The sequence below is a fragment of the Bombus pascuorum genome, chromosome 13 (assembly GCF_905332965.1).
Source record: "Bombus pascuorum chromosome 13, iyBomPasc1.1, whole genome shotgun sequence".
Taxonomy (NCBI): domain Eukaryota; kingdom Metazoa; phylum Arthropoda; class Insecta; order Hymenoptera; family Apidae; genus Bombus; species Bombus pascuorum.
Window position 1 is genome coordinate 10,290,881 of NC_083500.1, and position 25,867 is coordinate 10,316,747.

The 25,867-nt window shown below is 39.3% G+C and overlaps 1 protein-coding gene across 2 annotated transcripts; it reads left to right on the forward strand.

Annotated features, from left to right (window-relative positions):
• Window positions 1-367: 367 nt before the first annotated feature.
• On the forward strand, window positions 368-25,184 carry LOC132913116 (protein gooseberry-neuro-like). 2 transcript variants are annotated; one of them, XM_060971093.1, is made up of 5 exons: window positions 368-849; window positions 7,516-7,630; window positions 22,261-22,457; window positions 23,209-23,629; window positions 24,219-25,184. In XM_060971093.1, the coding sequence occupies exons 1-5, from the start codon at window positions 523-525 to the stop codon at window positions 24,449-24,451; spliced, it is 1,293 nt and encodes a 430-aa protein (XP_060827076.1). In that variant the 5' UTR covers window positions 368-522; the 3' UTR covers window positions 24,452-25,184. The 2 variants fall into 2 exon arrangements, with proteins under 2 accessions (XP_060827076.1, XP_060827077.1); XM_060971094.1 differs by having other exon boundaries at window positions 371-849; window positions 7,519-7,630; window positions 24,219-25,183.
• The last annotated feature ends 683 nt before the right edge of the window (window positions 25,185-25,867 follow it).

Here is a 25,867-nt window from a genome sequence, read left to right on the forward strand (position 1 = left end):
TTAATTATTACACTACTTGAGATGTTTTATGTAAATCCAGTGGAAACTTCGAACGAGGATCTGTAGCACATTTTATGAATTAAAGTTGAATTATTCGTAAAGTATGGTTTAGTTATCTGCTTGCAGATATTTCTTCACAAGACAATATAACGTTAGACACAACAATTGCGTTCAATTTTATGGAACACTGTAACAAACTGTCTTTTCTTAAAAAAATACTAAATGTACAAACTGTTTTCGTTCGATTAAAGAAATAAATCCTGCGCAGAGACTCGTTCTATTTAAATTTTGCAACGATTTGCTACGCTCTGAATATTTGACGTATTTCTGATGCACTACACGTGCCTTTGCAATTTTAAATTTCCCATAAATTCTATCAATTTTCCATAAACATATGCTACGAAAGTAAATCAGAAATACGACGAAGAATACGATGTTGCGCAGCAAACTGGCGATTGTCTGTATTCAATCTCCGATTGAGACATTCGTGCACGTTGAATCGAATACACGAAGACTGATGGAATGTTTCCGACAGGACAGGGACGCATGAATCAATTGGGAGGCGTCTTCATCAACGGTCGACCTCTCCCGAATCACATTCGCCTGAAAATTGTCGAAATGGCAGCGGCTGGAGTCCGCCCTTGCGTGATATCGCGACAACTTCGTGTCTCTCACGGCTGCGTTTCGAAAATTTTGAATCGCTACCAGGAAACTGGCTCCATTAGGCCGGGAGTCATCGGCGGTAGCAAGCCGAGGGTAGCCACCCCTGAAATCGAGGCGAGGATAGAAGAAATGAAAAGGGACAATCCGGCGATCTTCTCGTGGGAGATCAGAGAAAAATTGGTGAAGGTAAGAAACAAACGGTTTTGCATTCGTTTTATTGGATCTACTTGAAAAGTTACTTCTACCTCTTACGTGTAATACGATAATCATTCGTAATGTATTATCTTGTTTCGATCGAATAGAACGTTTAAAATTACGTTAAATTAATAGATATTAAATAATGAAATAATTAAATAGATAATTAAATTACAGGTATTAGGTGGTTGTACTTGAATTTCACAATTGTACGAAATTCCAACTAGTTATATATTTCATTATATGTAGGTACTTAAACTGCAACTTAATACACGTTAAATTGCTAATTGGATATACGATTTAAGATAACACAGGTTTAAAATAGGTAATAAATATCGTCATAAATAGAACTCTAGAAGATATATTAATCAGTATCATTACCGCTGATAAATCCAATATGTTACCTGTAGCTATTTATAATATAATACATTAAGCTTTTTATAATTAGGTTTGCATCCCACTAAACACTCTTAGAAGATACTTTGGCAATGCTTTACCTTCTTTTATAGAAACCTGCTTCATCCCGCAGAGGGCACAAAGCTTAGTATTTAATGTAATACTCACTAAATTCTAACTTTGATCATCGTTAGCGATCGATACCCAAAAGCGTAACGACTGCTTTCCTCATCTCGTGCCTTCAATCGTATCGGGTAGAACAACGAAACGCTCGTTCTAAAAGATAATTTCAAAATTGTCTTTTTTAAGTAACGGCACACGAGCTAGAGAACACTTCGAGCTACGTTGCTGTTTTGCCTCGGAGTATCAACAGTGTTAAGATATATATAATGTAATAACAAACCTACTCCGGGCAAAACAATGTCGCTATGTGTAATCATCAAACAAAAACGAATGGAAACTTTCCGGTACTTCCCCGACCAGTGTAAATAAACGAACGCGATCCTAAGGTGACCAGTTTTTAAGTCTCAGTCTCGAGCGATTTTAATAGCGATCAATACACAGTCTCTAGCGAATCAGTTAGTACGTCTTAGTGAACTTTCTCTGTATTTATTAATTATTTTTAAATATATTTACGGTTTCGATATCGAGTAATCTCGTCATTTAAACCACACGACCAACCATCCTCTACACTTAGATAGTTCTTTAGATATGTCACTTAACTTTTGACTGCCACGGTGGTCATCGATGACCGGAGAGCTTGAACTTTTTACAATTGTAAAACTGTATGAAAATTGACAGTCAGGGCATTTTGAATATAACCGATAAGTAGAAGATACTTTGAAATAAAAAGTGCCCCATTGAACGATTAAATTTTTATTAGAACATCGATAAAAAGAAATGAGAACGAATCTTGCATCTAACGGTGCACTGTGTTTGCATCCATATCTTTGAGGTAATCTACGAATATTATTATAAACACAGCTTAGAAAATAATCGTAAATGCTGCTTTATAATCGTATAATTGAAGTTAGAAGCGTGCACATACCTTACTATTATATATACAATGAGCAAATACCGTTTACTAGTATCTTCTACACGTTCCAACGATATATTCTGCACGTTTTGCCTACGACGAAATAACGAATGCGAATGGTTTGTTGAAATAAACGAAGCCTCGTTATAATACGTCGCTATCGACTGTTATCAAGACGCCACGATGGTCACCCGTGACCACCAATAAGACAAACGGTCGATCGGGGAAGAATGTTGCCTTACATCGTCAATTTATTATTACTTTGCCATTGTATGCTTTGAATAATAAAAATACTCCCGTGGCATCCTCAGCGCAACATGTGATTTTTGCGTGGCAGTCAAAGTGTTAACATATGAATCCTCGACGCATTCACTGCCATACACGATTTACACTTATATATACAGAAGTGAACGTGTCAGTATATAACAGTTTAAATCGACGATAAACCAATGGACAAATATGTCCACGAAAGATGCAAATGCTTGCGTCTGACGATAGAAAGAGCTCTAGAACGCGTAACAGCTAGCCGTGCCGTCTCTGTACCGAAGTAGCAATTTCGCGGATCCAGTTTTCCACGGTGGAAAACGTTGAAAGGCGTCGTCGTCCGACCTCTAGATCGGGGGGTGGACGTTTCCGCAGGGTCCCTCTATCTCTCGAAAGATCGCGAGTGAGTGGGGCTTTTTAATCTTGTGCACGAGGCGTGCACGAGGTGGGCAGGGGTGTACGTGAGCGCCCCGAGGCGACTCGCGTGTCCTTTAATACGTTACTGCCCGCCGCCTACACCCACACCTCATTGGCGTAACGCTCCCTCGTTCGTGCCGCGATTTTCGAGTATGCAAAACGACTTTTCCAAGAATAGCCTCTTCCGTGTGCGGCGTTTTATCTCGACACCTTGAGAAATCGTAAGCATCACCATGCGAACAGCCATGTTCCGGCTGGAACTCCGCGGAAGATAATAATTTCCTCGCTGGATGTTCGATAGAGAGGACAGTTAAAAAGAAAAAAAGAAAAGAACGTGTAATGCGATTATACGAGGGCGTGAATCGTGTCCGGGGCGTATAGACTTCCAATCGTTCGTATTCGTAGGGATGTAAGATTGATATTAATCTTGCAACGCTTCGAATATTATATGTATATTTTCATAGTTATACTCGTGTTGTGTGATCTTCGAGCAATCGTGCGACCAGCTGTTGCGTTATACCTGTCACACGTCCCTGTATTTTAATCCAAGCGCAAAACTCCGTGTTCGTAGTTCAGGCCTTGCCAAAAATTATCCCGCAGAGTGAAAACTACCATCGTTGGTTTAATAGAATTTCCCGTCATCTATCATCGACACGAATAAAAACTTGGCCTTCGAAACAGGAGGATCTAAAACGTCAAACGAATTTGTTGCAAATTCGCTCGAAAATATACCAAAAATTCCGAGAATGTAACGGAATAACGTGCCGCCTGGCTCGATCTAGCGTTTGGTCACCGCTACAGGCTATCTCCACAAATAGTTCGAGACATTTCTACCTGATCAGTATCCCCTAGCAATCGATTTCTATCTAAATTATCGCAACAGAAATTCGATTAGCAGAAGCTCGACCAACGCTCTAAGAACATCCCTTAAGCTTCTAAGATACAACGAATGCACGGCATGTTGCGTTTCCCGAAAACCATAGTCGCAGTTCGCGAACACCCAGAATTCAAAGGTGGCCGAAACGGGACCGGACCCGACCGCTGAAACCACTGATCGAGATATTCGGGTAGCGGTAGCACTCGCCTGGTAACATGAACAAAAAAGGCAGAACCAACCCCGCATATCTCTGCCGCGACGAAGATAAAGATCGCTATACGGTTCTCAATCCACGAGATGCCCAGGAAAAAATTCCATCCCTCCATTCCGTTTCGTCAAAACCAACGAAACCAATAGAACCGATCCATCGCGGAACCACGTGGTACAACCCAGGGCGATCGTCGATAGAGAGATAAATCCTTGGATGTTGGAAGAGGAGAAGGTTGTAGCTTGGTATACGCATGCTGCACAGGATCGACCGAGACAAAGAGAGGCAGAGAAGGGCAGGAGAGACGGGCTACGCGTGGAGGCAAAGCTGAGAGGCGGAGGACGAGGCCGAAAGAGGAAAAACGGTTTCGTGAACGCGTACGCCGTTGCAGAGTCGTGGAAGCGGGCGGTCGTGGCCGGCATTAATACGGCATTTAATGTTGGAAGGAGGCGTTCCTGGTGCCGAAGACCTGGGGCGGCATCCATCCTTCTTCATCCACCTTCTCGCAACGTTTCTCTGCTCGTTCTTCGACAGAGAGGTTCGTCTCTCTCGCGCTGTCATCGCCCCGGACCTAAAGCCTCGACCGCCACCAACGGGCACAAGGATCGTTATTGTTTCTGAGATCGCCGATCCGAAAGATAGCCATCGACACCGGCGACCCTCTTTTTCGCTTTTTTCACCTTCCATCCCTTTTTACTCCGACCCGGCTCTTTTACTCTTCTCGTCAGGCCTCCACCTTTCTCTTCATCTTCGTCGAATATACAGTCGAGGGCAAAAATAAGCTGACAGGTAGCGGCAATAGGTATTAACGAAGTTTCGTTAAATACGGTTCCTTCACGCTGAACGTCAATTTCAATTGTTTACTAAATAATCGATGCACTTGCGAGATACATAGCAAACGAAACTCGAATACATAACACTAAGTAGTAGTACGTTTAAAATTCATCGATACCTTGTTCCACTACCCTTGTTCCACTTATCTTTGCTCCGACTGTATCTATAGGGATACGGTTCCTTCACCTCAGACCTAGGACACTCTAGCTTCTTCTACTTTCTGTTTTCTATTCTTCTGTTTCATTTGATCTCTTTTTTATTTCGATATATTCCTCAGAAATCTTCCTTCTTATTTCCTCCATTTATTTTGTTCTGCCACTATCGATTTCTCGGTTTTCCTCGCGCTCCCCTTTAACCGTGTAAGATCTCGGATTATCTCTCAGGCTTCGTCGATGAGATAAGGAAGATCGATAAGCGGCGATATAGCTTGCAGATTTTCACAGATTTTCAAGATGCCGCCGGGTATGCGAGGTAATATGTATATGAGTATCGGCGTTTCGTTGCGGAGGTTGCGCGTGGTAGTAGGTCGGAATCTACGCTTCGTGAAGCGATAGAGGCATCGAGAGATTAAAGATCAGACGCTGTTTAGGGTTAGCAATCGTAGGACGCGTCGATCGAAGACGGATGATTTTGTATAATATCGAGAACTATGACATTTTGTAATCAAATATTTAGAATATTATAGCTATTAGAATATATACCTATAGCGTATTATACCATAGTATCCTGTCGTTTCACTATGAATATCAAAGATCTTCGTTATCGTTCCTACGCGAAATCATCGTCATTTTTCATAATACGTATCGAAGTGTTTGAACAAATGGAGTGTCGATTAGGCATTTCTTGCTTTATATCGACGATGAAGGTATTTAATACAATTTTAATAACTCAATTTGTTTTGCAAATGAAAAATCTGTTCTGCGAATTAAAAACTTGAACACTTTTATGGCCATACCCAACTACTGTTGCTATTATAATCGAAGGCTCTGTAATTTGCGCCTCGCTCGATTCACGCCTCTGCTCCAGGAAAACGTTTATCGACGTTTATAGTCTATAAAATATGTCCGCAGCCTGTAGACGCGACGCTATTGGTATATTGATCTGTCTCAAAATTAAATACAGATTTTGTGACTATATTCACGAGGCTCGTAAAAAGGCCGTTTCAGTATGATTAACTTCTGGTAAATATTCGATTGCGATATCATAGCTTTATATCGGATAATTAGTTACATGCCACCGTTGCAAAATATACAGTTGAAATACGTAATTGATGGATTAGTCGTAAAATTTTAATCAGCTAATTCTACGTTAAAAAGTTGGTCGAATGTTACGACGATCGATAACTTTATGCGTTTCAAATAGTTGTGGTGTAAAATAAAACGTATAGGAAATTTGTTCAATGCGATAATGAAACGTATTTATCATATATAATGAGACCAACATTCAAGTAATTATATCTACTTGTTTAAAGTATTATTAAAATATATATATCAAAATAAATATATCAAATAATATATATATCAATAAATAAATAAATATGAAATATATCATTAATCATAATATATAATCATTAATATATCATATCATCAATAAATATAAAATATATCACATCATATAAAATATATCGATAAAATAAATATATCAAATTTCCAATTTGTCGAAGCTTGCTCTTCAGCAGAATGATTTATGCGATAATTACTAATTCTTAGAATAATATAATTATGGTATCGCTTCCAGAAAAGAGAATATTAAATTTCCTCCAAGTACAGATATCCGAATAGCTTGCTGGAAAAAATTTCCACATGCCTTCTACTATATCGTCTAATCCCACGAAGATCGTTCAAAAATATCACAAAATTTCACGTTTGATAATTTACAATTTAGAATTTTTATAGAATAAAATATAACAAACGAAGCCACGCTGTTTGCCTGCGTTAAAAAACGCAGCAATTTCTTAAGTCTCCGAGTTTCTCAAGTCTTTCGACCAAAATAATCGTATGTAAGAGTAACCGGAGAACGCTAGCAAAAGAGAATTTACTCATTTGTAAATCTGCTTAGAATTTCGTAACGCGGAAGGCGCGTACAATCTCTAAAACGTTCATTCTGCCAGCTTTTTCGAGCAAACCTTCTCAGTGTCTCGTACGTAAAAAAAGATTTCACGATCTATCCAACCGTACCATCGAAGAATTCAAGCGTAGTAAATACTTGCGCATAACGGTGCACAACGCGATGTGTAATAACGCTGAATCTCAGCGGCGCAAAATGTATATTTTGCTTTGAAAATGATCGCGCGAAATTGTAGTGCAGTAGGCTGCATTTGCAAATCGCAAATGCCAGGCAAAGTGCAACCCACGGCGCGCCGGCAGCGAGCTTGCATTGTTCTCGCGAATTAGTAATGAAAATAAAACGAAAAGGAGACATTAAATTTAGGATATATAGCTAAGATCGGGTTAGGTAATGACAAAGCAGATTTTCGACAAGATATTAATGGATTTCGGTTGAAATAATATTACCAGGAGTAGACTCTCGATTATCGCCACATCGATTAAGAATGGAACATTTATTTTGTATTTTGTTTTCAGGATATTTATTCTGTTGCTAATCGTTGACCAAATTTCGTTCAAGCAGGAAGGTTTCTCAGACCCTCCAAGTGTCAGCTCCATCAGCAGGTTACTTCGCGGTGGACGACCCGGTGATGATGGGAAGAAGGACTACACCATCGATGGTATACTAGGCGGTGGTGAGTACACGATTAGAATTTAGTATATAAAATTTATTTCAAATTTAGTGTAATTCTTTGCATTAAACAGAGACATTTGAACGATCGCTTTAAACTCATTTTCTTCGTCATGTGCGTGTCACAAACGACAACTAGAAATATCAAACTACCAACAATTTCTAATAATTATCACTAGAGCTAACTACGTTTACTATACTTCCCCTTGCATTTTCATTTCATTGAGATAACTAAAGATTCTCTTTTTATTATTATTATTATTTAATTTGTACTTTACAATTTGTCCAGCCGGACATACGGTAAATTTTTCTAACTTAATTGCCAAGCAACATGTGGATGGCTATCCTCAACGGGGTACCATCTTCGAGTTTGGCTATTTTATTTCTTTAGTAAGGTCAGTGGGGTGTTTCCTTTTTGGTCTTCTTTCCATGAGAGTAAAGATTCTCTTGGCAACAAAAATCCTCGTCACATCATCCGTGCAATGTTCCTCGATCTACTTCGCCAAAGTAATTAGGCTATCGAAGATAATCTCTACGACAATCTCAGCCCCAAACTCGAACCTCGCTACAGAACAATCGCCTCAAGATTCGATCGCATAATTAAAACGCAAAGGTCGCGATTCCACAAGATACAGAAAGATACGTTGTACGACGTGGCGCGCGTCATCGGGGTGTTAATTATTCGTTGACCGGAGGAAGGAAAAACCCGTGGATAGAAACTTAGACACAGAGAATGATGACGAGTGATAAAACGTAAAAAAGAGAGGACGTGGTAGCGATGCGAGACGATATCGCGAGACGAAAGACGAAAAGAAAGAAGAAAAACACGGCCGCCGATCCATCGTCGGAGGGCATCAAGAGCTTTTAACCTCTGCTGTATCTACGAACGAAGTTTGACGTACGCGAGCGTGTGTACAGGACTTTAAGTCCGGTCCTACGTCGTCGGTTAGGCCAAGTTAGTCCGAATGAGCCGGGAAGCCTTCAGGATTTAATCTTCGGTGGGCGTGAGCAGGATTAGCCAGGTTGCCCACACGTCCGACAAACGGATTACAGGAGTGTCAATATCTTACGGGGCACGCATTATCCCTCTTCTTCTTCTTCTTCTTCGTCTTCTTCGTCTTCGTCTTGTTCTTCTCCTTTCTTAGTCTTTCTCGTCGTTTTTCTCATTTCATTCGCGATCCGTGCACTCCCCTTTTCGAGACTTCCTTCTTCAAGTTCTGAAGGATTATTTTGCTCGTCTTCCCTCTTATTCTTTTTCGCGGATATGTATCAGAAAATGGAGCAAATTACAGATACACGCGATGAACGTGTCGATGGTCCATCGCGGATATTTAAAAATGTACAGATCACGCGACAGATCGCTTGTTTCTTTTTATTCTTTCTCTTAGGCGTATACCATATAAAATGGAGCAAATTATTGTAAATAATGTATTTTATAGAAAATTCTTAAGTGCGAAAATGTAGAGAATATTCGATAAGTTACCCCAATAAAATTTTCTATAAACGAAATTTATTTGAAGTTGCAAAAATATGCAAGATCGAAGAAATTATTTAATCGAGAATATTTACGGTTAATGAAAAAATAGCTACAAATCAAGTTATTCTTAAGATAAATGAAACGACGCGTGAAAGGATAAAAGATGTCCAAATGAAGAAATCAGAAATTGTACGTGAGTGATGCAAGAAACTGATCCTACTTACAAGTCAATTTCGTCTTGCCATCTGATCGATCAAATAGCCAGGAAAAAAAAGTCAAGTACAAAAACGTTCCGTTCGTACGTAGCATAGAAACAAGGTATATCCTCGTCGATTAACATCCAGCGTGAAAAATACTACAAAGCCAATGTTCCCCACCAATCAGCTGCAACAAAATTCCTGCACGAGTATCAAGCACTCAGACACGATTTTAGGCGACATCGAGTCACTGCCCGTTGACACGAGGCGGGAATTTGTTTTCGTGAGTGATACAGGTAGACAAGGAGGAATTAGCGGTACAGGTGTTCCGAAGTCTTAAAAGTCGGGACCGTCAGGCGCGTTGCCGCGGTCAAGAAGGGAGGCAGAAAGAGAGACGATCGAACGTGGAGAGAGACGGCTTCTCATAAATAAAAATAGTCTGCGCGAGCGAGGGAGGAAACGGAAAGAGAACGAGAGACGAAGAAGAAGCAACGGACAAGGAAAGAGACGAAGAGGGAAGACACGGTGGAGGAAGAGACGCGCGTATACGTGCGTTTATTTTTAGAGAGAAAACGAGAGGGAAACGGGCCCAGGAGAAGAAGGTGGGAGAAGAACGGCTAGATCCTTCGATCGTGGATCTTGGAGAATGCGAGGAAAGAGGCGAGAGGCAAAGGGACTGTAGGGCCCTGCGAGGGTCCCGCGGAGATCAAACGGGCCGCCTGCCACACGTCGGCAGTGGTGCTCATTTACGGACCCCCGTAAGCACCGTGACACCTTGCAATGCAGCCTATTGATGAATAAGTTTCATGCGAGTCTTTCGACGTGTTGGCTTTCGACGGTTACGAAGAAAAGGGGCTGGAAATGAAAAGACAATGGAATTTTTTCGTTGTCGATGCCGTGTAGCTGTGAGCAAGACCTTTTGAAAATGACGAAAACGATGATTATTTTTAATCGGTTGGATATTTTTGCGAAGAAATGCCAATTATTTTTCTTCGACGATTATCGTAAAATATCAGATGAGAACTGTATCGGGTAATGTCTTCTTTCTGATAATAACGTTAATTAGAATATTCGTCGCAAGGACTACATAGAATATGAACGTAAATAGATCTGCATAATTTTCAAGATACACGACACTTTAGAACCTTCTTTGAACCGAGCATCGGATAATAATTTATTTGGAAAGAAGGAACAAAGGTTGCTACGTCTTCTTCGCGATTCAACGCTTGCCGTAGCAGTAAATGGAAAGAAACTAATGAAATTACGTGAATCGCTGCTAATGTTGTAGAAGCAGTACCGTTAATATATTGAGCGTCGAAGAAACTTCGTGGACGAAGATCGATTAGAGCATTAATTGCCTACTCCATTGAAAATAGATCTGATCCAGGCGATGTAACGACGAGTTAGACGTGAAATGATTGATAACGGCGTAATTGTAAATATAATAATGGGTATTCAATGAAAATACATCAAGTTTAATTTATATAATTAGAAACAGTCATCTAACAGATAATGAAAAATCTAAATAATCTAAGAACGAATAAGCTACTTACGAATTTCACATTGGATATGGTGTTCGATGTAGTCCTGAAAGAATAATTACTCGAATGAAAGCTACAGCTCAACGCAAAGAAATATTGAAATATAATCCGACGTTTAACTGCTAACTGATCCGCAAGTACCTAAACGACACGAATATTAATAAAGCTGTTACGATTAACGTTAAAGTATGTTAATCAGATGCAACGTGGAGATAGGGGTAAATGAATATTAATAAAATGCGAGGCGGAACAGGTGTAAAGCCATCGAGGGCTGTTGTTGAAGCGTTTCGTGAACGAAGTGTTACGGACCGCTTTAAAACTGAACCCCTCAATTACAGATATCCATCGGCATAGACCGTGCTCGAGCATTCATCGTCCCTGCAAATGACCGTCGTTAATGTTTAATACCTTTTAATTAAAAGTTAATCCATCAAACTTCTTTCTCGTGCACCGCGATCTCGCGAGAACGCTTGTAATTATCACGTTTAATCGTCGCTGGGGTTGAGCGATCGTTAAACCCAAATTAAATCGCCTAAACGGGCATTTTAGAATTCAAAAATTAGCGTCCGTCAATTTGCAAAATTTTTAACGCAAGGTGTGACAAACGTTCGTTCCGGTAGCTCAGTCTTCTTTCGTCAGTCGAATGTTGCGTAGGAATTCTTCGATTCTGTCCGCGTCGTTTTCTGATTTAATTCGAAACAGTAATGTCGGTGAATTAAGAGAAATTTATGGAAAGGAGTAATTTGTTTAGCAAAGGAATAAATGATTATCTGATATAGTGGTACAACTGCTATACTTTACTATCGAGAGATATTACATTCGCAACTTTTAACGTTTCTTAAACGAAAGCAACGATCATGCGATGTTTTGAATTAGCATATCGAAATAGACACTAAACTAGCCAGTGGAAGGCACTAGAACCCATAAACTATCAATTTGCTTGTATTATAGCTGCCACACCCGTGGGTGGTGCCTATGGAAATCCAACGGCTAAAACATTAATAGCGTTGAAATAAGACTGGAATTGCAGCGTACAAATTTGAAGATCACAGATAGATAGGGCTAGTGATTCTGTCAGCTGTACCATTTTCCTTCCTGGATGCGGCGAATTGTATAGATCGCGTGCTAGCTTCCAATACCTTCACACAGTGCAAATATGTACACCCCATTGCATAACCATTACGATCCAAGAATCACTATCCCATGTAACATCTTACTCGCTGCACTGTAAGTTCAGACTCACCACGCGCACAGATCCTTCGAATTTAAAAAAATATAATACAAATAACTCGCGTCTTTGCTACCTTCGAAAACGCTTTCATCCAAGTCCTAGATATCCACGCGAAGAAAATTACTGCTACGTAATACTTGCAGTATCAGTTTCAAATCGTTGATAGAATTCCCAACAAATACAGATAGCAAACGTAGATAAAATTGGAAAACTAAAAGAGACGATTTCAAATGTCTAACCGGTGATACAGTCGCGATCGATTTTTCTGGCAATTTTCTATCCTAATTCCGTAGGAATACCTCGTCTCACTGATAATCCGAATCGTCCGATTTTTATGCATGGTAAGCGTTTTAACGTTGGAGAACAGGGGTGTACGCGGATTCGCGCCACGGAGAGAAAGGACAATGGACGAATTCCATCGCGGATGGCGAAGGAATACGAGAGAGCGGTCGTGATAGGGAGCACCTCTGAACGGATATACTCGTACAGCTCGGCCACGAAGGTGTCGGTCGAGTATAGGTGTCGGCAGGCGAGCAGGAATGACACGTAGCCTGTGGCTTTCTCATTCCTTCTTATTCCGTTCCTTTGGCCGAGGCCGCCGACGAGGGATTAGCCTAATGGGTCCTGCCCACCCTCTCCTTCTCTCGCTCTTCTCTCTTTCTCTCTCTCTTATTCCTTTCCACGTGTGTTATATGTATATCCATTCCGATGCTTTACACTTTACACCACCTCCGACCTCCTACGTAATCAGAACCAACCGACCCGATGAGCAACGCCGCTAAGTGATTCACAATCAGGTTTATTGATTGTATCGACGATCGACGCGCCGCTGAGAATTCGAGACATTGATTTAACCGATCCACCTAAGTACACTGACACGCGAGAAGAGATAGAACGTGTCATTAGGCTGTGCTACAGGTGTTGAAAATCGGGCAAATTTAACGCATTGTAAGGTAGCATAGGGTTATTTTAATCGATCTATTTACGCATTTAGTCGTCGTAAAAAAGACGCAAGGCTGAGGATCCACGGAACGTGACGAGCTACGAGGCGAAGGAGGATATTTAAGTTGCAAAGACACTTGAGATCGAGCTAGCAACGAGCGAGTTCGCCTTGCAATTCGTCGAATCCCACGTTCGAAGACAGACTATTTAACTCGTTATTAGCGCTGTGTAAACACTTATTTACGAGTACATCGACGACCATAATTTTCTAGGAGGGTAGAATTTTTACGAGGGTAGAATCTCTACTCGTTAGAAGTAAATTTGTTCGATAAATATTAATATTCCCACCTGTAATTACCATAATTTCATAGCGTATTATCTTACTAGCGGAAGGTATTCTGTTGCTCGTTTTATCACTTCTTACAGAATATCCGCGTGTGTTGGCACTGGTGTTTGACATCGTGTCAAACCGCTCGTAAACCTTCAGTTCATATTTTAATCATACCTGAATACATAATTTGATAGAAATAATATAAAACAACGAGTTGAACCGCCTCCTTAACGCGGGCTACGGTGTTGTCCGGAAACAACGCTCGATAAACCTATAAGAGACACGATATTATCGCTAAAAGTATGAAATAAATGTCAATGGTTCGCTCCATGTTGATCCCAGCGAACCTTATCAAAACGATCGAGGGAAAAAAAGACAGGCGAGAGACAGTTGCGTTTCGATGCAATGAAGCATCAACGTTAAAAAAGAATGGGAGCAAATGAAAAGGAGGCGAGGGGCGAGTGTGTCAGAATGGAAAAAGGAGCAATGTCAAAGAAAAGGAGCAGCCTGTCCGGCGTGATATCAAGCCGTGTATCTAATATGTTACGCTGCAAGCTGTTGCGGTCCTTGTCACGCGAGCATATAATCCTTTTCAGATCGAGAATACACCGACCGATCCATGTAATGGTTCACGTTTGATTGTAATCTGTGAAACGGTACCTGGTAAAAACATTAATGCAACCGGGCGAGATTGAGGCGGTCGGATGAAAAGTAGTTTGAGATTACGTCGAATTGGGAAGTGTGACACTCGAAGAATCGTGGATTCGATGAAATCGTAAAAATTTCACAATATACGTTGCTCGAGCATTGCAACACCACCAGGCGAAATGATAGCGATAAATCATTGCGGTACATAAACCATGCGAGCCGCTGCCTTCGATTAAGAGACATAGGTGCTTTCTAGGAATCGGCAATTTGCGAGATTTATAAATGCAGCTGCAGAATAACGTTTACCAAGCGCAAAATGCTCGATCGAATCGAAGAATAATCAACCGAGCTTCTCAGAGAACAAACGTATCGTTCTACGAATAAAAGTAAATGTAAGATAATTGAACGTAAAGTTGGTACGAAAACATTTTCACCCACGACGAATATTTCCGGAATTTTCCAATAAATATGTTAGTAATTCAAATTATAATCGCTTAAATATAAGTTACTTGAAATAAAATGCACAAACTCGCACGATCAACTCTATAGAAGCAAAGTATAAGCTCGAAGCACGGGTTGAAAATTAAAATAGAAATTTTAAATGCGCATTTCGTCGCTTGCAAATTCTTCGGAAAGATCAATCTGCTATCCAGAACCATGATCGATGTTATAATTCTATCTGCTTGGGAAACGTTGGAAGATGAAACCGTTTCGAGTCAACGTTCGCTGTGAATTCCTTTTTTGCCAGGCAAAAGACGGAAACGGGCCTTAAGATCCGAGCTTAAAATTCTACCGTGCGATTTCCACCATGGACAGAGACCACCATGCTCGCGGTTAATGATCCTTGGGCGGTGACTTCTTTACAATTCCCAAGAGTACCTACGTGCCCTGATTTGTACTTGAAGAACTGCGCTATAGTGGTTCGGTCAGGTCGATACACGGGGAAAGAATAGTCCTTCGTGTTGACAGTCTTGTCCCATCGACCTCCTCTTTCTTCCCTTGCGACCAACGCTGACAACAAGATAAATTATAGTCATCTACGCGGTTCGCTCTTTCTACGCCATTTTATGGTTTCGACGCGGTTTCGGCTCGGTCTGGTTCACTTTACATCCACAAAATTTGATTTCCCTTTACGTAACAGCTACTTCATCGTCGCTATATATTCTACGATGCGAGGAAAAGCGAAATTGAGAATCAACCAACTCGAAGAATTTCCCTATTTTTCATAGGTGCGATAGGTTTTCTGGAAAAGAAATTTCGTTACGTGAAAAGTAACGAGATATAAATGGGAAATGGAAAATTGAAGAGTAGAATACATTCAGTTGTGAAACTCTCGCAATTCGAATGAAACGCAAGTAGACGTAAAATTGATGTGAAAGATAGTGGGACTATTAAAATTAGAAAAACTACGAAAGGTACGTCGACCAAAAAGATTGAGACTGGCAACGATGCTAACAGAATTGCAAATACGATCGATTCTAACGGAACGTAGCTGTAGATGAAATTTATTCAACTGTTTCGAATAATCAGACAACGAGTTCGCGTGCGATATTTTAAACAACGACGCATATACCAGTTTGCCATGACAAGCACATGGTTTCTTGCTCGTCTCACCACGAGGGAGCGTTGACAGGAAAATAAAATGCGCTCTCGGATGTCAACCGCTTCGCGGCTCATTGTTGGCATTTTGTAGACATTTGTTACCATTTAGGGGACCTCACACACGCTCTAAGACCCCCTAGGACCGCTGTGAGAGAGAAAGGTGGGACAGGGAGGGCCCGACTAGATTTATAACCTACGAAGGTGCGGCACCTTTTCCACCATTCAGGCCGCGATTCGACACGCGGAAAGCAAAAGGGAGGCGCAGGAAAGCGGCGATTCTCCCTACGACACAACGGATGCAGAACAGGAACCAACGTTGTTTGCTTACGACGCGATAGCTTTGCCTCGTTTTTACTACGGGAGGGGGCAGATTCGACGCCTCCGTCGTCCTTTCGAGCAGCAAAATTTTATCCTCCACCGTGATTTTCCATCATTTTCAATTACCAATCCGTTCGTTGTACGAACTTGTACAAGCTGCCTGAGAAGCTCCAAACGACCACTCGTAAGTTTCGAAAAATTGCAAGCAGCGATCGAATCGCGAGGATCAGGAAGGATTACCGTTCCATTGAATTAATACAAAATAGTCTTCTAACGAATTAATACAAAAATTCGACAAACTTTAAGGTCTCTGCTCGTGAGCGGTTTTGAAGAAGGTGGTTTTGGGCGGACGAAAAACTACCATAAAATTTACCCCTTGCAAAATTTCCGCTAAGGATTCTTATTGTTGATATTGTTTTTCCTTCAAAGCTGCTAAGAGAAATTTCGCTTAAAATCAGCGATTCTTCGATCGTTCTATTCGAGCTTGTTCTGGCGACGTGAATACACAGACACGACGTTCATCGATATCCACGGCACATGATCAGAAGCTGATATACGACGTTGGTTGACGCACGACAAATGCCTGACCAGTGAATTACTCGCTTCACACGGGACGATCTCCGGCTGTCGGTCGGGTTTACTCGTTGATAGGCACAATCAATATCGGCCCTCAACCGAGATGAAAAGAGAGGCGATTGGCTGAATAGAACGCGTGAAAAGATGCGTGTAATCAATTAGAGAGGGCCGCGAAGTCGAGAGCAAATATCTCTTTCGAAGCAACGTCATCCTGAAATGTGCTGGTCAGCATCCCTGCTGAGCAAAGTCCTGTACGTTTACATATGAACGAGAGACTGTTGCGCCGTACAACGAACATCGATATCTGTGCGCGACCGCTTACAACAGTTGTAAATGGCTAGATAACTCGTCACCTACGTAAGCTTCTTCTCTATGTCTTCGGTGTAAAGTAAAATCGTTCGCACTTTGACGTTCCTGTTCAATCTTCTGCGTGAGTTCTATTGATTTTTCACAAAACACTTTGACTGCCACGTTGGTCATATATGACCCGCCACGGTTTCTCCACGGTGGTCATCGGTGACCGGAGAGCTCGAACTTCTTACAATTGTAAAAATTGTATGAAAATTGACAGTCAAGGTATTTTGAATATAACCGATAAGTAGAAGATACTTTGAAATAAAAAGTGCCCCATTGAACGATTAAATTTTTATTCGAACATCAATAAAAAGAAATGAGAACGAATCTTGCATCTAACGGTGCACTGTGTTTGCATCCATATCTTTGAGGTAATCTACGAATATTATTATAAACACAGCTTAGAAAATAATCGTAAATGCTGCCTTATAATCGTATAATTGAAGTTAGAAGCGTGCACATGCCTTACTATTATATATACAATGAGCAAATACCGTTTACTAGTATCTTCTACACGTTTCAACGATATATTCTGCACGTTTTGCCTACGACGAAATAACGAATGCGAATGGTTTGTTGAAATAAACGAAGCCTCGTTATAATACGTCGCTATCGACTGTTATCAAGGCGCCACGGTGGTCACCCGTGACCACCAATAAGACAAACGGTCGATCGGGGAAGAATGTCGTCTTACATCGTCAATTTATTATTATTTTGCCGTTGTATGCTTTGAATAATAAAAATACTCCCGTGGAGTCCTCAGCGAAACATGTGATTTTGGCGTGGCAGTCAAAGTGTTAAATAGAATGAAAGTAACGCGATACGCGTATACTTTGTATAGGATTTGACTCCACGTTGCCCTCATACGCGAACGTTGTTAATAAACTCGCTGTAATTATCTTCATAAATTCCAATCCTCGCTTCTTGCCAATTATCCAACTGAACAAGCTTCGAAACTGACTCGTCATCAGCCATGCAACGAATTAAATGCCATGAAAAGTACAAACGGAAATGGAATTCAATGAAAAGTGCGGATCCTCTATGGAGGAAACTTGATAAATTCCGATCTCTGCTTTCGATTAATTATACATAATATAAAGAAGAATCTCAGGAAGTGATGTTCCTCAAAATTCAATTATACGAAATTGAATCAGGTTGAATTATACGAACATAGCACGGCAGCTTGGCACGTCCCAATCTCCTGGTTCGATTAACCATACGTATAACATGATGAATATAAAATGAAACTGAATTAAATTAAACTACATGAACAGCGTACGAGGGAGTCTCCTAAATTCCAGGATCTCTTTCCACGTAGTTTCAACTAACTAAGCAAGAGGAAGCTTGGAAAATACAGTTAAATTAATTTTTATTATTATTGGAATTCCAATCTCCGTTTTTAACCAGCTACGCGTATAATGATTCTCGAAATTAAATTAAATTAAATTAAATTAAGCTTAAATTTAATTGTAATTGTAATATTAATTTAAATTAAATTAAAGAAGCTTCTTAAAAATTCAAAGCTCCGCTTTTGTTTAACAAAGCAAAAAGGAGGAAGCTGCGAAAGTGGCGTTGCTCGAAATGAAATTAATTTAAATGGAATCACCGCCACGTAGTATAAAAGAACGTAGCGAGTTCCAAGGTCCGCTTTTAACTAACAACGCGAGAAGAAGAAGCTTGGAAAGTTGCGTTTCTCCATTCGATCCGAAGGCTACCGGTCGCAAGAGTAAAATTTCCCGCGTTGGACACGAACGACAGAGAAGACTCGGTGATCCCTTTGGCGGCACCTTTGCCGGTCCCGTACGCATTTCTTCTATGACAAACGGAAGAATGGAAGAATGCTTCGGAGACAAGTTGCATTTACAATAAAGCCGACGGACACCCGGTTTAAATTCCTGTCACCTCGTGGTGGGACACCGCGGACCAACTCGGACAGACCAAAAAATGTTCTTCGATATTTCACCACGACGGCACATTAAACCTACCATGATCATCGAGACGCGTACGTTTCATACACTCATTGGATATTTAACGACGACTAGGATCGCTTTATAAGGACGATCCTGAAATTTTTATAATAATCCGAGGCGAAACGAAATTGTCAAACTCGAGGATCGGAGATTGTTTAGATTTTTCCTACTTTTTTTAGCTTCTTATTTTACCATGTTACTGGGTGCGTTTCTGAATTTTTTTTTATATCTACATATAGTCACAATTATACGTAATTATAGTTACTAAAATATCCTACCTAATTTTTACATGTTATTATTCCTGATAGAAAATTAAGAACAATTATTTCTAAATGTATTTCTTGAATACGGCCATTTTTATACGTAAACGATGTTTTTCCCAATATCTAGAAACTCGTCTCGTATACTTTTCCAAAACATATATTATCCTATTCGTTCATTTTATTTCAATAAATCTTTAGAAATGGTAACAAAACGTAGAAAACCACAAAGGTACCGACATTGTGTCATCGAGAAAAAGGGAATCCTTTTGCTTGAGAAACGGCGACGAGTCATGTTTTGCCTTTTGGACAGTAGAACCTGTCTCGAATCGTTTGCCATGCTATGAACAATACCCTCTTTTCCTGTGGTTTTCACTTTGTGCCGGGGAACGGCCAAGCCTGCGACAGAAGTGTGCAATTTGCCTGTCGAATTCCCAGCGGCGGTCTTTTGAAGTGGCTCCACTTTCTGGAGGCCGCGTCACATTTGTCAAATTTTGATCCCTCTTCTTTGCGAAATATTACTATCTTTTTCTACAGGAAAAAAATCTCTGCTTCTAACATTCTTCTTTGGAATTTTAATAGAATTTTTTAGAATTCTCAATGGAGATTTATAGAATACTGTCTTCCATATCGTATTCTTTAAAAATTGCTTCGCCTTGAAACTTTTCATAAGGAAAAACATATAGCGAATATTTATTTCATATTTAATTATTTCAATACAATTTCAATACGCTGTCTTTGTACTTAATTCGTTATTTAATATTACCCAAATGAATAAGTTTACTCCATATATACATATAATACGAAATACTTGTATGGTTTTTTATTAACACTCGACTTTTGCGGAATTAAATTAATTCCACGTAATTATAGGCATTTCTATAAACTGGAAATTTTACGTTGCTTTTAAAAAAATCTATAATTAAGTACATAATGCAAATTGCGCGCGAGTTCATCGTATAGTTCGCGTTTAATAGCGGCGCGCGTGATAATCGTTAATAACCGATCGATTAAATAGAAATTCATCCTCGAAATTGTCCGTGGAAATTGTTGTTTGTAGCTTTAAGTATGTTCGCGTGCAATTTTCATTCGAATTTCGAGTCTAGTTATCGAGTAATTAAATGTTATTCCAAAAAATGACTCAACCGATATAGTCAATGCCTACATATGCGTAAACATTTACGCCATTACAGACGTATTTCGAAATTCGAACGATACAAAGAAGAAAATTACGATTCTAGCTGGGAAGATGCAATAGCAAAAGTTGACAAAGTAATCCACTGAATGGGATTTTTCCAAGTGAAAACTTGATCAATTTGCGCATGTAGAAACATTATTTACAAGTAGGTTCTGATAGACGGTTATGAAAAAATGAAACTATTTTCCGTCCGTTCTCTCCTGATTCTGACTCTTCCCTGATTCTTTCCGTTTTGATGAAAAATATTCATCTCGATACGAAGTTTAATAATATTTGTTCTTGTCGTACATTGTTGCGTTTCTTACCTGTGATTAACCAGGTACTGTCATCTGTCGAATGAAGAGGCAGCATGAACTTGGCAGGTGTAAGAGTAGGTGGCAGCACTCGTCTGATCGCAGCATTCAGCACTCGCTCAGAACCAGAAACATCCAAATTGTCTTTCCTTCCTCGATTTGATGCTCGAACCGGTATGCCGATTGTTAAATGCCTCTTGCTCGTTGTATCGTTGTTTGATTTTTAAACTGTGGTTGTAATAATAGAAAATGTAATAATATAAGTAATAAAATAAAACAAATAATAAGAGCCAAGCAGCCCATGCGTATGATTAATAATTCCAATACGTTAGAAACAAATAAATCGAACTGCATTTCTATAACTCACCTTACCCAAATTTCTTCCAGGAATCACACTGGGAGATCAAAGTGCGTCACGCAAAATTCCTTCCTTCAGAAACCTTCTTTTATCCACGCAAACAACACTCGGAAGAACATTCAAGATGTCTTCTCTTTCTCAATTCGATACTCGAACCAGTAATGCCAATTTTCATATCCTCTTACTCATTGTATTCATGATTTGTAAACTAAATGTTCTCTTCGTATTCTTTAAACACTTCCTTCGTATTTATTCGGCCAAATATAAGAACGCAAACAGCTCGTGCGTCTATTTCTCTCAATGGCAGTAAAAAGCACAAGAATATACAACAATATACGGATCACGAAATAAGCCAATAAAGATGACCATTGCGATCAATCGAAGCACAGTTTGCTCCTAAGTCGACTCTCTATTGTATCATCGATTGTCCGCTATTATCGTTCAATCGAGCGTCCAGAAACGAGGCCCATTGTTGGATCGAGGATCGATTCCTGGTCATTGAGGTTATTGAAATACTGTTCTTCGCTTCCATCGGACGTGTCCAACGAATCGTTTGGGTAAAACGAAATCGGAGCTCTGGCACGGTCGATTTCATTTTCAATCGCTGACGCATTTCGCGTGCTCTTTTAACTGGTAGAATGAATGCAAGAATAAGGAGAGAAGTCTGTTATGACAGGAAACTGTTTACGTACCTTTGATGAGGATTACTTCTCCTGATGTTTACCTACCTGTGGATTTGCTTCGTGAAGCGGAATTAAATGGCGTGAAAGCTGCAGACTGTTTCAGGGAACGCGGAAAAATCGTTCGATTCGATTTCGAGAAACCTACGAGTTCGAGAATTTCTTCTTTCGATCTTGGAAGGTTATGCGTTTTCCTAGTTAATATCCAAGTATATTTTCTTTAATATTCTTCTTAAATAATTACATTTATTTAAGTATTAAATAATTAAGTATTTACAGTTCTAGGTACTACTGTAGATACTAGGAACTATTGTATTTCTTACCTTGATAACGCGATATGAAAATCTTGTGTTTGAATCTCGCGCTTCAAAAATTTTACGTGTACGTAACTTTTACCTATGTATTAATGATCCGATCGATAATCGATCAATTGATTCTCGCGCAATTAATTACTTAATTAATTAATTTCAAAATTCGTAAAAGCATTATATTCTAATATATATTATATTTAAAAAGCTAATAATAAGTAGGTATATCGTTTACCATGTAAATTGCGTATCCTTGAACGTGATTAATTAATCATAAAGCTGCATCGATTCGAAATTAATCCGTATAACGCAGAATAAATAAGATGATAGCATGATTCAACGATCCACAGGTCGTTGTGGTGATGAATCCGATACGGAAAGCGAACCTGGAATTCCTCTAAAGCGAAAGCAACGGAGAAGCAGGACGACATTCACTGGGGAACAACTAGAACAACTGGAGACAGCGTTCCAGCGTGCTCAGTATCCGGACGTTTATGCTAGGGAAGAATTGGCTCAGAGGACTGGTCTCACGGAAGCAAGAATTCAAGTGAGTCTCATGCCTTTTGTCGAGTATCCTGACAATTTACCCTTTTTGCGTTTAGTCGTGCGAGGAACGTGAAAATTACTGAGGTATTCAAGATATACATGTATATTCACAGAATGCCTCGTATGGTTAAAATAAATAGTACACTTTGAAAGAGATTCAAATGGAAAGCTAGTTCCTTGTTACAGGGTGAGTTATACAATAGCTGAACGAAAATCTTAAATTATGTACTGAATGGAAATATTTCAATTTTAGGAATGAATAGAAGGATGTTTATTCAACTATATTAGGTCGAGCAACGAGTTTATTCGCATTTTTTAAAGAAGCACATGAAGATATTATTATATTCATCGTACAATTTAAAATTTTTCTTTTTTTTTTCTTTTTTTCTTTTTACTTATTAGAAAGTATTACAATTATTAAATTTTCCTGGGACAACTCTTAATTAGATTTTTCATTTGTTAATTAGAAAGAATACTTTACTACTTTAAACACCACGTCAATATTTATACAATGGCTACAAGATTTATTGGCACACCATTGTATTTTTCGTATAATTTAATTTTTCATATGACTATAAATATTTGACTATGAAAATCAAATGTAGAATCTGATTAAAAGACACTTTATTGAAAGAGTAGGGGTATGTACCAATACTTCTCGTAACCATTGTATGTTGCATAAAAAATTAATCCATATCGAAAAAGTTCTATACTCGATATTTGAATCAAACTTTACACACCTCTAATTCCAGGTGTGGTTCAGCAATCGCAGAGCGCGACTACGAAAGCATGCAGGAAGCATAGTTCACTCGGTAGCAAACTTGCCATTGACTCCCTGTCAATATGCGAGCCACGAGCTTGCGCAAATACCACAGGTCCCTCAAATACCACCTGGAATAACGCAAGTTCCAACCACGTTGCACCATAGTCCAACGACGTTGCAACAAGCAAGCACTGCTGTTCATCAGGTTCCAGGAACCAATGCACAAATGTCAAGCACCACTTCCGTGGCCCAAGTACCTTCCACGATCGGCAGTGCCCTTCAAGGACACGCGGTGTCGATTTCGGGACATTTAAGTTCTTTACAGGGACACGCGATGCAACTTGGACAAGTACCGACGATTCAGCCTCCTGTGGCTCACGGGGCACCTACGACCCTCTCTCATAATCCTGGTGAGTTGTGTTACATTATGGAAATATTGAAATTTCGTTCTTCTCTTGGCAATATTATTTTTATTTACTATTTTTATTTACCCAGCCCCTCCAAAGACAAATTGATCAATTCTACTTTTTATAATGTTACCAATTTCACATTATCCATAATAGCCAGGTACATGATTAATAGAGTGCGAGGACCCGTGCGGGAACTCGACAATTTCGGCTACCCGATACTCGAATCGCAATAGGTTTGATTGGCTTGGGGTTGTGATGGATTCAAAAAATCTATTGCGGATAGTACATAGTGCGTAATACGTGGTGCGAAAATTAAAATCACTATGAATTAGATACAATTTTTTGTGAAAACTTCCAATTTTTATTATCATCTTTCTCCGCGCATTTTTTATTGGTTGAAGAGTATCTCTGAAAATTTTCTCATAGCCATAACATGTTCCTCGAATTGAACCACCTTCTTGGAAAAAGTGCAATACGTTTAACAAAAGTTATAATTTATAAACTAACGTGCACAATCTTAAATCTACTCGTATTCGCAATTTTAATACTTGAGACACGATAATGAGCAACGACGATGACCCAATTTCAGGTAACACCGATTGGTCCAGAGCGCAACTCGGCTGGGGACAGTTCAATCACTTCCAAGGTGAATATACGTCGAGTCATTCGAGTCATCAACATTCCTCGCACGCGAGTCATGCTGGTACACCGTCTTCTGGTACCGGGAATTCTGCATCGGCGGCGGAGTGGTACGACCAGGGCTACGATTATTCCCAACACGCTCAGTTGAACTATCATCGAAGCGTGGGCGGCATATTTTAACGGACGATGATTGCATGGGCATTAGTAAAAGTCAGTTAGGTATCGATCGACGTTTTATCGCGCATTATGGGTTTCGCCTTCTAGAGAACTTTTTGGTTCTCCATCTTCTTCGTCAATAATCCCTGTGAGTTTAGCAAGTTCGCTTTGTCTTTACTTTAGACAGTCGAGAGTCCGAGAAATAAAAATAAAGAAAATGGATAAAGATGGATTTAGATATATCCTGTTTGTCTCTCGTGGTCTTCGAGTTATATTGTACATTTTGTAAATAATGCAAGATAGAATGCGGCATTTACACTGTTGAACAAGAGTTTTAAATCGTTGTACATTCCAAAGAATGACAAAGCTTTCAACAGTTCTTAATGAAGAGTAAGCGACGTGGCAATATGTTGACACAATACGCATTTTAGTACTGTATTAATATAACATTAATTGTAATACAGTTAGCAAATCCTATACAAACTGCATAAGTCGTATGAGCATCAAAGAATAATCTGTAAAATATAGAAAGAAATTATTTATTAAATTATTAGTTGTTTTATTTAAAAAATTAATATTTTGTATTTAACATCGTCCCTAAATTAGAGAAAAAGTGTGGTATAGGAAACATTGAAACGTTTTCAGTACAGGAATGCAATCGCTAATTAATTAGATGAAGAATAAAAATTAATGTTTGTATGGAAAAATCTCGTAAAAATTTCAAGATGTGTCTATTTTTGTAAATAAATCGATATATTTTTATATTTTTATTATTATACATAAGACATAAGCACGAAATGTTTCTTCTAGATATGCAAAGAAAATAATTCTTATCGAATCCTTTCTTCTCTAAACATCCTTTACATTTTGCGCCATTCTTCCCCCATATGAAATTCAAATTTCTTTGAGACGGATAACTTAAATTGTAAAACAAAGTATAAAATTGCTTAACGATTAAAATTAAGGTAAGTTTCCATTCCTATTCGTAACCACGATTGTAACTGAAACATTTGCACAAAATCTACGTAAGTAGGTGTCTTCATAAAATAAGCAAATTCATTTTACAAAGAAAGTGTAGCTCTACCATTCTACCGCTACGATATCTTTAGTCTTCTTAACTCCTATTCAAGTAGGCCACATGAATCACGTATGCTCCAGAAATGGATCAGATCGTTATTCATACAGCGGAATTATTTAACAATGATTAAATACGGAAGTAACACAATACGAGAATAAGGTGCACATAATTTAGCAAAAATTATGTACCACCCGAGACATTTATTACACTTACAACATCATGAAACGAGTTAATCTCCCCTAGGAGATTACTTTTAAAGTACTACGACGTATCTTGAATACAGGGCGATTTAAAGGAAAGGAAAAGCCGTAAAATAGTATTCTCATAAATACGAAACATGATTCTGCTATAAATATACAAAT